The sequence below is a fragment of the Thunnus maccoyii genome, chromosome 18, assembly GCF_910596095.1.
Source record: "Thunnus maccoyii chromosome 18, fThuMac1.1, whole genome shotgun sequence".
NCBI lineage: Eukaryota > Metazoa > Chordata > Actinopteri > Scombriformes > Scombridae > Thunnus > Thunnus maccoyii.
In genome coordinates, this window is record NC_056550.1 from 18,744,650 (window position 1) to 18,757,574 (window position 12,925).

At 39.6% G+C, this 12,925-nt stretch overlaps 1 protein-coding gene across 1 annotated transcript; it reads right to left on the bottom strand.

Moving 5' to 3' along the window:
- Positions 1-61: 61 nt before the first annotated feature.
- Positions 62-10,732, bottom strand: LOC121883514 (myosin heavy chain, fast skeletal muscle-like). Its single transcript, XM_042391812.1, has 40 exons — positions 10,693-10,732; positions 10,351-10,573; positions 10,018-10,161; positions 9,670-9,826; positions 9,541-9,568; positions 9,349-9,460; positions 9,174-9,266; positions 9,020-9,083; positions 8,768-8,866; positions 8,558-8,661; positions 8,321-8,459; positions 8,098-8,216; positions 7,844-7,993; positions 7,595-7,765; positions 7,191-7,497; positions 6,941-7,008; positions 6,764-6,851; positions 6,557-6,674; positions 6,326-6,449; positions 6,090-6,226; positions 5,721-5,976; positions 5,202-5,444; positions 4,911-5,087; positions 4,645-4,790; positions 4,452-4,542; positions 3,960-4,349; positions 3,667-3,793; positions 3,467-3,585; positions 3,133-3,329; positions 2,826-3,009; positions 2,572-2,737; positions 2,269-2,393; positions 1,814-2,122; positions 1,530-1,733; positions 1,307-1,432; positions 1,049-1,219; positions 801-905; positions 625-720; positions 391-522; positions 62-153 (listed from the first exon to the last, which is right to left on the bottom strand). Exons 2-40 carry the CDS (start codon positions 10,552-10,554, stop codon positions 136-138), a joined length of 5,808 nt encoding a protein of 1,935 aa, XP_042247746.1. The 5' UTR covers positions 10,555-10,573; positions 10,693-10,732; the 3' UTR covers positions 62-135.
- Between the last annotated feature and the right edge of the window lie 2,193 nt (positions 10,733-12,925).

The window sequence follows — 12,925 nt, forward strand, 5'->3', positions numbered from 1 at the left end:
TGTTTCAAACAGGACAAAAGACAGAATTCAGGATAGTACTGACAATAATCATCTTTATTGAAATGTTAAAAAGCGCTCAACCATATGTTCATATTTTATGAACTTTGTAAAAAGGCCTAAAGTTGATGATGAGTCTTACTCAGCAGAATCAGCCTAAAAAAGAAGGGAAAAATAAATAAGCAATGGCAAAAATTCAAATTTATGAAACAAACTACCTTATAAATTATTTTCACTCTTCATGTGGAAGTATGTAATCACTTGAGTACTAGAAAGTAGGATATTGATTTATAATATCAACAGTGAAAGTTCAAAGCATCAAATCAATGTACTGGCTTCACATTTCAAAATAACTGATATTGTGGCCATGCAAACAACCTATAACAAATTTACCTTTCCATGATCACGGCTCTTGGCTCTCAGCTTGTTGACCTGGGACTCAGCGATGTCAGCGCGCTCCTGAGCTTCCTCAAGCTCATGCTGGACCTTCCTGAACCTAGACAAGTGAGTGTTGGCCTGCTCCTCCTGTTAAGGGTAAAGGGAGTGATATTCATATAGTTACAAGACAAATTATATCATTATTGATTAAACTGTAGATGATTGATCACATCAATGTATTTGACTTACAGCCTCCTCAGCCTGTCTCTTGTAAGCCTTCACTTTGAGCTGCAGCTTATCCACCAGATCCTGAAGTCTGTGCACATTTTTCTTGTCCTCCTCAGTCTACACAGATAAAGGCTTATAAGTGATGAGGAGTAGAGACATAAGAGATATTAAGGTAGTTTATATTAAATAGGAAATACCTGGTAGGTCAGCTCCTTCACTCTCCTCTCATATTTGCGGACTCCTTTAATAGCATCAGCCCCACGTCTCTGCTCGGCGTCAACTTCAGATTCTAGCTCACGCACCTGAAAAGTGATGATAAATGATACATCAGTATTATATACAAAGATCACAGTCAATTAAAATAAACACAGAATTCATTTCACAAATTGAAAGTGCAATGTGCCTCCAGAACATGATCTATTGTGAGCATTTATACAGTGCATACCCTTGACTCCAGTTTCTGGAGCTGCTTCTTGCCACCCTTCATGGCGAGGTTCTCAGCCTCATCCAGACGGTGCTGCAGGTCCTTGACTGTGACCTCCAGGTTCTTCTTCATCCTCTCCAGGTGAGCACTGGTGTCCTGCTCCTTCTTCAGCTCCTCAGCCATCATTGCAGCCTGAAATGATGGGCATCAAGCATGAACAAGTATTTGGTGAAGTGAAGTTGAATTTTATAAAAAGAAGACTCATAAACATAAACTCACATCAGTGATAGCCTTTTTAGCTTTCTCCTCAGCATTTCTGGCTTCCTGAACAGTGTCGTCCACTTCACCCTGAACCTGCACAAGGTCAGACTCCAGCTTCTTCTTGGTGTTCAGAAGACTGGTGTTCTGGATATTGAAAAGTCACATTTGTTATTTATCACAAAACTGGTATGTATATTTATTCTATATAAAGATATTTTCTTGTAAATCATTGAAGACAAACCTGAGAATGAAGCAGTCCAACACGCTCACTAGCATCAACCAACTCCTGCTCAGCCACTTTGCGTCCTCTCTCTGTCTGCTCCAGAGCAGCTCTCAGCTCCTCAATCTCAGCCATCATTAGGCCATTTCTGCGCTCCACCATGGCAACCTGCTCCTTCATGTCCTCCTGTCCTCTGACAGCATCATCAAGGTGCAGTTGGGCATCCTGACAACATGTGGAGAAAAAAAGAGTTAACTTCCTTTGCTCTTCAACATTTGTTTATCCATTGATTAGACAAAGCTCACCTTGAGCTGTCCTTGGACATTCCTCAGTTGTTTCTGGGACTCAGAAGCCTGCCTGTTGGCATGGCTCAGCTGAATCTCCATCTCATTCAGGTCTCCCTCCATCTTCTTCTTGACTCTCAGGGCATCATTCCTGCTCCTGACCTCAGAATCGAGAGTGCTCTGCATGGAGTCAATCACCCTCTGGCTGTTCCTCTTGATCTGCTCCATCTCCTCGTCCTTTTCTGCAAGCTTCCTGTCAACCTCACCTTTGATCTGGTTAAGCTCAAGCTGAACACGGAGAATCTTGGCTTCTTCATGCTCCAGTGTGCCCTAAAGGAAAAAGTTGAACATGCACCTAAAGGTTACCAGTCTTTCTTAGAAAAAATAAAGAAACATTCAAATGAATACATGTCTTTACATACATGCTGTTTTATTTTATCACATAAGTGGTCTAATATTGTAATTTAGTTTTTTACCTCTGCTTCCTCCAGTGCTGACTGAATTTCAGTCTTCTCAGTCTCCACACTCTTCTTGGCTTTCTCCAGCTCATGGATGCTCTTTCCGGTCTCACCAATCTGTTCAGTCAGGTCTGAGATCTCCTCTGTAGAACAACAAAAGCCCAAATCGACTTTAGAGAAACATAGACTATGCTGTATACATTATACCTAGATAGTTAGGTTTTAACACTACAAAACCTCATTACCTACGCCTATAGAGGTCAAGGAAAAAGCTTTACTGTCACTATAACAGTTACATAAAATATTGTGGGATTGACATACGCTGCAGGTTCTTGTTCTCTCTCTTCATGGTCTCCAGCTGATCCAGAGCCTCCTCATAAGAGTTCTTCATCTTGAACAGTTCAGTGCTGAGAGAGCGAGCCTCCTTCTGGGCTCCTTCCAGCTCTGCCTGGCCCTCTTCATGTTTCTGTTTCCATTCTGCAAGGACCTAGAATGATATAGATGAATAACAATGAATAATTACTAAGAAATATTTGTGTTTCACTTGTATCAGTGTGGTTTTGATTTCTTCTTACCTTATCGAAGTTCCTCTGCTTCTTGTCAAGGTTGGCAGCCAGAGCATTAGCTCTCTCTACATCAATCATGAGGTCCTCCACTTCACCTTGTAGCCTCTGCTTGGTCTTCTCCAAAGAGGCACACTTTGAGTTCACAGCCTCAATGGACTCCTCAGCATCCTGCAGACGCTGGGCAAGCTTTTTCCTGTAGTGAGCAAGTATTTGTTTAACCTTAATTGCATATTGATAGCAAAATATGTGGAATGTTATCTAGAAAAGCAAGCAATTGAATAGAAACAAATTGAAACTTTGAAGGATAGTAACTTACTTGGCCTCCTCCAGCTCCTCAGTGCGCTGGATAGCATCAGTCTCATATTTGGTTCTCCACTGAGCCACTTCGCTGTTAGCCTTGGACATTCCACGCTGCAGCTCAGCTTTAGCCTCTTGCTCCTCCTCAAACTGCTCTCTGAGCAGATCACAGTCATGGCGGGCTGACTGAACAGCATGGGCCAGGGCATTCTTGGCCTGGTGAAATGGCAAGAGACATTTTATTGATGTATGTATCATAGAAATACTCTGTAAATATGTTATTTAAAATGAAATGGAGCGCTCAGGTCCACCAGTATTAAAATCTACTAATAGGAGATATAAACATGTTATACCTTCACTTCTTCCTCAATATGCCTCTTGAGTTCCTCAATTTGCTGAGTGTAAGCCTGCTTGCCCCTGGTCAACTGGGAAACAAGAGCGTCTTTCTCCTCAATCTGGCGGGAAAACTCACCTGAATGATAAAAAGTAAATGTGTTATTTCTCAAAATGATTATCTTTTTTTTTTTACAACTTTTTATCACAATTGACTCACCATTCTCTGTCTGCAGTCTTGCCCTCTGTGCACTTAGGTCATTCAGCTGGCGCACATTCTCATCATTTTTAGCTTTGAGCTCACTCAGCTGGTCTTCAAGAGTTCTGCACATTTTTTCCAAGTTGCCCTATTAACAATAAATATATATATTTTTTAAAAAAACAAAAAAAAAAACTACTTTACTGCACCGCAAAAGATGATTTTTTTGAACTGGCATACTCATCTGTTTACATGTTGATATTTTTAAACATATATATAGAGCTAAAACCTCCACCTATGAATAAAACACTCACTTTGGATTTAGCAACAGCCTCCATGTTGCTGGAGAGGTCATCGATCTCCATCTTGTACTCGCTCTTCTCCTTCTCCAGCTTCTGTTTGACACGCTGGAGGTTGTCGATCTGCTCTCCCAGCTCTGCAACACTGTCAGCCTGTTTCTTGCGGAGAGCTGCTGCAGTAGCTTCATGCTGCAGGGTTGACTCTTCAAGGTCACGGCGCAGCTTCTGGAACTCAGCCTCACGCTTCTTGTTCATCTCAATCTGAGCGGCTGTTGCTCCACCAGCTTCCTCAAGCCTCTCACTGATCTCCTCAAGTTCCCTGGAGAGGTCAGCCCTCTGCTTCTCCACCTTAGCCCGAGCAGCCCGCTCAGCCTCAATTTCTTCTTCCAGCTCCTCAATACGTGCCTAAGTTTGATGATAGTAATATCAAGAAGGCTTTTTAACTGGAACATACTGTATCAAGTGGTTTTTCAGTCACTGAGTATAATATTCACATCAAATACTAACCTGCAGTTCCTTGATCTTCTTCTGAAGCTGAGCACCAAGAGACTGTTCATCCTCAATCTTGCTGAGCAGCTGGCTGGTCTCAAACTCCTTCCTGGAAGAGGAAAAAAACAGTTATTGCTGTTATAGTTTTAGTTTTGTGTTGCATTATGGCAGTAGTTCAATGTAAGGGTTAAAGATGAAAAACAAAACTTGCTTCTTGATTTTCTCCTCAGATTGCTGCTTGTCATTCTCCAGATCCATTATGGTTTCCTGGGCCAGTTTCAGATCTCCCTCAAGCTTCCTCTTGGCTCTCTCAAGGTCCATACGGAGCTTCTTCTCTTGCTCCAATGATCCCTCAAGCTTTTGAGATAATATTATAATGTTGACATAAAATAATGTTTTGTATTTTTATCATGGAATGTCAATTCTAACACACAAGCTTGCAATATAAACATGTTATTAAAAGCAATGTTTTCTCACATCGTCCACTTGCTGTTCCAGCTTTGTCTTAGACTTGGTCAGAGTGTTGACTTTGTCCTCCTCTGCCTGGAGATCATCCAGTGTTTGCTGGTGAGCCTCTTGGAGGGCTTTCTTCTCCTTGGTTAACTTGGCAATAGACTCATCTTGAGATGCCATCTCCTCTGTCAGGTTTTTCACCTGAAAGTTTCGGGCAAGGTGCATTATTTCCATCACTTTATATCTATATGTTTGAAAGCTAACTTCATATACTTTCTCATTTTTTTATAAATGTAGGTTCAAAATTATTCCAACCTTGTTTTCAGTTGCATGTTTCTCCTTCTCCACTTTAGCCAAGGTGAGCTCCAAGTCATCAATATCTTTCTTCAGCTCAGAGCATTCATCCTCCAGCTTCCTCTTCTTGCCAGTCAGCTCAGCATTGATTTCCTCTTCATCCTCCAGTCTCTCAGTTGTCTCTTTGAGTTTGGCCTCAAGTTGGATCTTGCTCTTAATCAGACCTTCACACCTTTCCTCAGCATCTGAGAGATTCTCAACTTCCTACAATTTATTATGAACATACAGTAAGTTAATAAGTTTGCTATTCTCTGAATTTACCTGAACATTTTCAGGATTAATACTAATATATATATATATAATTTTTAATATATTAATTAGTATTTGTCAATCTACATGTTTGATCAGGCACATCGAAGATGAGATGACCAGAAGAGTATCTGGCATCTTTAAATTTCACCTAAATATCTGAAAATGTCAGCAATTCAATATTCAATTCGTGTAGTGTGGATGTGACACTTGCTTTTGTATCCTACTTACAGAAGCCACTTGCAGTTGCAGGTCATTCTTTTCCTGCAGCAGGGAAACCATCTTCTCCTCCAGCTCCTTCTTCTTGGCCAGGGCAGTAGCCAGGTCTGTTTTCATCTTCTCATAGTTCTCCTTCATGTTCATCAGCTCCTTCTCAGTCTCAGCACTCTTCAGAAGAGGCTTGATCTTGAAGTACAGATTCATCCATGGCCAGTTTTTCACATTCATGAATGAACGGATATTGTACTGAATAGAGAAGACAGCCTCTCTAGAAAATTAATATATAAAAAAATGTCATTTTTACTGTAATGTGATTTAACAAAAACAGCTGTATCTATTTCATTGGACAGAACAGTTCAGTGTACTGTATGATCATTGTACCTCCTCTCCATCATCTTAACAAACTCGGTCCTCATGAGGAATCCTCTGCAGAGAGCCTGAGTCATGGTCACCAGCTCAGCCAGTTTCTCATCTCTCATCTCCTCCAGTGTACCCAGCAGACCAGCTTTGAAGAACACCTGTGTGGTTGTTTGAAAGAACTCAGTCATCAGCACAAATTGACACAAAAGGATATATGTACATGCCATATCTATTGACATAGTTCATAGAAAATTAACCTTAGTGTGCCCAAACTTGTACTGAGTGTGATCCACATCAATGGAGCCTAGCAGCTTCTCTGAAGCTTTCTTGTTGTCAATGAACTGTCCCTCAGGGATGACGCTGGCATTCAATACTTTGTATCTATAAGAGAAAATTATGTTGTTACTTACAATAACAACACATCTTGGCCGGCTGTTTAAACTCAGCTGAAATTTAACTTGACTTGCTTATATTAAAAATTGCATCACCTCTGCTTGAAGTCACCGTAGAGGATTCTGCTGGGGAAGCCCTTTCTGCAGATTCTGATGCCTTCCAGCACACCGTTACACCTCAGCTGATGGATGACCAAGAAGTTCTCCATAAGACCTGAAAGTTGCAAATTCATATTGTTTAAAATATTTCTTTATATCACTATGTCACATTTAGTTTGCAAAGCTCAGCTATGTGCTTCTAACCTGGGGTCTTTGTTTCATTAGGAATCAGGCAACGGACAAAATGAGGGTGAGTGCTCCTCAAGTTGGTCATCAGCTTGCCCAAGTTCTCCTGTGGATCAACAACACAGGATAAATGGTCAACAGTATTTCAAGATGAGGTTTTTAATTGGTATCAAAAAAATATGAAGCAATTCATACCCTGAAAAGAGCAGACACAGTCTGGAAGGAACCACCCTTCTTCTTTCCCTTTTTGCCGCCAGCAGGCTCTGTTTACACAAATATTAAATTGAATTAATGGAACTAAATAAATAACTACGTAGAATCTCTCTTAAGTTTTCTTCTCTGTGGAAAGGGTATTTTTTAATTAAGTCACATGCATGAATATATGACCACAGAGTACTCATCAGCTTTATACTAGGCCTGAACCAAGTAACACACAGTTTCTTACCATCACCTCCGCCGTGTTTTGCATACAGGAAGGCCAGAAGTTTGTTTGAGGACTTCTGGTAGAGCTGGACAACTGAGTCATTCAGGGGGTCCTTGTTCTTGTCCAACCAGCCAGTGATATTGTAGTCCACTGTACCAGCGTAGTGAACCAGGGAGAAGTGAGCCTCAGCCTTGCCCTTTGCAGGTTTTGGCTTCTCAAAGGCCTTGGTCTTTCCAAGATGCTGATCATGCAGCTTGTTCTTGAAAGTTGTGTCAGAGGCCTTGGGGAACATGCACTCCTCTTCAAGGATGGAGAAGATGCCCATTGGCTGAGGAAAGAAATAGATTTCACATTAAAATTTAAACCGTGGAAGCAAACATTTGCACATGAAACAAGAAATCACTTCGACCTGATTGACTACTTACCTTCTCAATAAGCTCAATGCAGGCAGCCAAGTCCATACCGAAGTCAATGAATTCCCATTCAATGCCTTCTTTCTTGTACTCCTCTTGCTCCAGGACAAACATGTGGTGGTTGAAGAACTGTTGCAGTTTCTCATTGGTGAAGTTGATGCAGAGTTGCTCCAAGCTGTTGAACTGCAATCACATGAATGTATTAAATTGCATGTCAAATTGTTGATCTTTGAATTGCTCAGACACTTTTCAGCTACTTACATCAAAGATCTCAAATCCAGCAATATCCAACACTCCAATGAAGAACTGTCTTGGCTGCTTTGTGTCCAGCATCTCATTGATACGGATGACCATCCACAAGAACATTTTCTCATAGATAGACTTGCACAGAGCCATGACAGAATTGTGGACCTAGAAATAAACATTTTAGAATGAGAGTGTCTCACAATCATATTTTCATGTCAAAATGCAAATATTGCCATTTTTTTTCAAACATTACATTTTCTTTATCTTACCTGTGGGACAGTCTGACCTTTGGTCACCATCTCATTTCCGACCTTGACCCTGGGGTAGCACAGAGCTTTCAACATATCAGCTGAGTTCAGGCCCAGGAGGTAGGCGATTTTATCAGCCTCTGATGGAAAAACAAACCTTTAGCTATCTGTGAACTGGGACATGTTTAGCATTATACATTATACTGAAACATTTGGTAGATTTGTTACAAGATACTATAATTACCCTCTGTGCCATCAGGTTCAGCCTGCTCCTCACGCTGCTTCTGCTTGAAATTCATGTTGCCATGATGCATCACAGCACCAGTCAGCTTGTAGATGCCCATCTTCTCCTCAGCAGTGAAGCCCAAGATGTCAATAGCAGTCTGTGTCATACATGAAAGAAAATAATCATGAGTTGCAACAATTTCATTGAAGATTCTTAATTTTACGTTCTTAAAATAATTATGAATGGACACTTTACATCTGTTGCAATGAACTCTTCTACATCATCGATGCTCTTGACTGTCACTTCACCCTGACTGATCATATGGTAATCATAGGGGTTGGTGGTGATCAGAAGAGCCTCTGTAAAAGATTAGAAGAAAAAACTTTTTAAATCCTGCATCATTTCTGGTGTTATTGTCTTAATTCTACTATTGTAATTCCTAATTGTTATATTGTCATAACATACCCAGGAGCTCAGGCTTGTGGCCAGTCATCAGCTGATAGAAGATGTGGTAGCTCCTCTCAGCAGACAACTGGAAGGTGACACGGGACTTCTCCAGCAGATCTAAGAAAAACAAAGCAAGGTCAGATTACAGTATATTGCATACATGACATCATACAGTGAAAAGAACTGTGTATTAAACCTTTTCAAACCATATGTCATACCCAAGTGTAAGTATAAACAAAGGTCCTTGCACAAAATGTAAAAATGACTTACATGTTTCAATATCAGCTGAGGACAGTTTGCCCGTGGTTCCAAAGTGAATTCTGATGAATTTACCCTTGACATATCAGATTAATGTTAGTAGGATTCTTCATATGTAACCCAATAAGATTCTGTGAGGTTTATTTTTGGCCCTTTTAACACTTACAAAACGAGAGGAGTTGTCATTCCTCACAGTCTTGGCATTACCATAGGCCTCCAGCAGAGGGTTGGCTGCAATGATTTGATCTTCCAGTGAACCCTACAAGAAGATATATGTATAATATAAACCATAAACAGGCAATTCTCCAACAAATGTTTTCAGTTAAGATAACCAATTTTACCTGCATCTTGCCAGATGTTGCCTCTGCCTTTTTAGATCCAGTCACTGCAATTGTTGCAAAGTACTGGATGACACGCTTGGTGTTGACAGTCTTTCCTGCACCGGATTCTCCACTGGGGTATAAGAGACACATGTCAAGATTCTGCTGTATTTTCATTATATGATTTATCATTACAATTTCTGTTATACTTACGTAATCAGGATAGACTGGTTCTCACGATCTGAAATGAATAAATGCTCATTTAGTACCTTACATGGTACAAATCACATATTTCATGTCATATATGCTGCATCTCATTTTGTGTCTCATAAAATATATTACCAGTGAGCATGAACTGATAGGCATTGTCAGAGATGGAGAAGATGTGGGGTGGTGCCTCAATCCTCTTCTTGCCTCTGTATGCTACCACAACCTGAGAATCGTACACGGGAAGCCACTTGTAGGGATTCACGACGACGCAGAACAGGCCAGAGTAGGTCTGAATAGAGAAGAGAATTCACTTTAAACTTCATTAAACATATTGCCTCTACATTTGACAAATACGTCATTTAAATTTAAGCTTCATTTAGAGTAATGACTGTAGAAAAAAGAAAACATTACTGGTAAAAATTTGTTTATTTTTGACCTGTGTGTATTCACTCTGATCTATGTGTTAAGTTAAACACTCACGTAGATCATCCATGATGCAAAACGCTCTTTGAGGTTATACAACACAGCAGGCTCATTGAGGTGGGTCATCATGGCCATGTCCTCAATTTTATCGAACTTTGGAGGGTTCATGGCATGGATATCATCCTCTTTTACAGTGATACTCTGAATGGGAAATGCAGTAAAAACAAAAAAAGAATAGTTACATTTTATTAGTATTTCAAATTATCTTTTTTGGGATGTATGTCATACTCTTTCACTGTCAGGGTCTCATAACAAATGGTGTAAAAAGTCTGTCAAGGCTTTAGAAGGATTGTATTTCAATTATTTCAAATAAAGTATTCATTCACCTACCTTCCCATCAAGTGTCTCAACAGTGGCTTTGCCACCTTCCTTTTTGACAAGTTTACCCTTGACATACATCTCATCAGGACAGGCCACAAAGTAGGCTGTTTTGGCATCAAATGGAGTGTTCTGAGCCTCAAGTCTCTCCTTCTCTGGCTTGCGGAGGTAAATGGCTGCAGGCCCATAGGCCTCCATCTCTGCGTCTGTGCTCATGATGGCACTCTAGTGGGGACTGAAAACAGGAAGAGTTTGAATTACGTTAAACATATTTAATTCTGATATTGTTTAAATGATTTGCATGTAGTGTCTGTATCTGATATCATGGATCTTGTGTTGTTTCTGACATCCTACCTCAGTTTATCCCAAATGAGCAGCACAGTATCTGATGTAGTCTGAGGATACTGTTAAAGAAAGATTGAAATTGTCATTGTACAGGACTCAAAATTAAAATATTTCCCACAGCCTAGTGCCTACATCAGTAAAGAATAGTCACACTACATACATTTAAACCAATTGTAGAAACTTTAACGGGTCCATAAACTTTTACAGTTACCTCTGTTAAAGGTACCTACACCACTAGGACTATTTTCATAGCCTCGCAGGTTATTTCAAAATATTTTGGATGTTAAAAGACTCTAATCCCAATCACATTTGTTATTGAGCCTTTCCAAACCAACTATTAAGAGCAGTTGAAAAATTAATTTTGCCTCTTGCTTCACATTAAAAAGAAACATCACTGATTAATGATATTATCCCCTCAAGGTTACATGACATTAAAAACATGATGACAAAGTGTCACATGACATTCATATTTAATGTAATTTGAAATCAATGCAAAAAAGCACTTACCTGGGTGAAATGCCTTTCAGTTCTCAGAGGAGGTTGAAGCTGCTGCTTATATAGAGGCTGGAATTGCCTGGTCAGCAGCAGTCTACCACTCGATTTGGTCAAGTATCCCTGTCATCTTGAGACCCATCTGTTGACATTGCAGGTTTAGTAAGCTTTTTTGTTTCTAATATATGCCATTGCTAAACTGTAAATAGCTTTAAAACAAGTAAACTGAGAAATTCTGTATTAAGCAAGCTGACAAGGATCAGAATTTGGTAGAGCTAAAAAGGAAAAGGAAGAAAATAATAATGACAAATACATATTTAAGTAATCTATTAAAGGGGTTGTGCCTTGACATCCATTTTTGAACCCATAAACTCTCAGTGAGATGTACTCTAAATGTCATTGGTATAAAGTATCAGCTTGCTGCCCACATTTTAAATATTTGAAATACAGTAAAATGCAGTTTCATAATATATAATCAATTTGTCTCATTGTGATGTCCAAAGTATGTCCCAAAATAGAGCTGTGGAATATATACTCTTATTTTTGAACCACTAATTTGCTCCAATAAATAATTTATTTCAATAAGTTTAGATTGTGAATTACATGGGAGGGGTTTCATCATTTTATATCACAAGGTTGTCTCTACTTACCCTTGCAATACCGAGCCAGAAATGGAACATAATTTTGGAGAAGCACCCAAGTGGTGCTGGTATATGGTTGCAGGACACTGGCACATCTCATATTCCTCTAATAAAATTGTATGTAAGGCCTTTTCCATAAAGTTCAAATGGTATTACACCTTTCCTTAGAAGGACTAGAGGAACATTTGCCAACCTGAGTGAGATAAGACCTATAATAAGTCCCACTCAGATATCAAACATCTTTATCCTTGTGGTACATTTGATTCTAAAGATGTTGTTGCTGTTATGGAAAGCCAATGTCCTTGAAAAACTATGTGACTCTGATTTTGAGACATTACTGACATTGGCTCTCAAATAAAATGACTTACGCAGTAAAGAAAATAATTGATAGTTGTCCAAGTGCCTTTTAGAAATCGTAATATTGAATTAAACAACAATAAAGTTAAAAAATTGTTTGAACGTTTATAACTTTACAACTTGATAACTTTAAAACTGATTTCATAACCTTTTTAACTTTAACTTTATTTTAGTTTTCTACATCTCTTTTACTCACACAGATGTAGGTTTCTCTGTCTGAAAGTCATGCGACCCTGGTGCTGTGCACTTTCACTGCTCACAGCTGGTTTATTCAGTTTGATGATATATGTTATATTTTTTGGTTGAAATTATTGTTTTAGAAGTGGTAGTTGCATATGCTGTATTTTGGTTGGTGGTGTGTGTGTGGTGGAGGGATTTCATATTTTCTGTGACCCCATGGTGAGTATTGAGTGGGTTGACTGAGGGTAGGTGTGTCTGGGTGCACCTCCACCCTGTGCTCTACTTACAGCCACATGCAGTAAACACTGCTGGCATTCATTCTTGTGTGTCTCTTTGTGTGCATGTATTGCATGCACATGAAATGTAAGTGAATATCAGAGCAATTCAATTATGGCATTCATTCTTGTGTCTTGTGTCTCAAGCCCCAGATGTTTCCCTTTGCTTTTAAAATATTTAAATGAGAAAAGCATACTTAACATGTACACACTTCACAGTCAGAGAGCCTGCACACCCTCACACACCTTTTCCCTACCACACATTGGGAACCTTCACACTCTCTACTTCTGCTACAC

What these genes read in the sequence shown, in the direction of transcription:
- LOC121883514 (XM_042391812.1), bottom strand. Translation starts at nt 10,554, where the DNA reads ATGAGCACAGACGCAGAGATGGAGGCCTATGGGCCTGCAGCCATTTAC. An exon ending in CCACAAGCCTGAGCTCCTGG is followed by an intron (nt 8,662 to 8,767) that starts GTATGTTATGAC and finishes AATCTTTTACAG; the next exon opens with AGGCTCTTCTGATCACCACC. An exon ending in AGAGAACAAGAACCTGCAGC is followed by an intron (nt 2,394 to 2,571) that starts GTATGTCAATCC and finishes GTTGTTCTACAG; the next exon opens with AGGAGATCTCAGACCTGACT.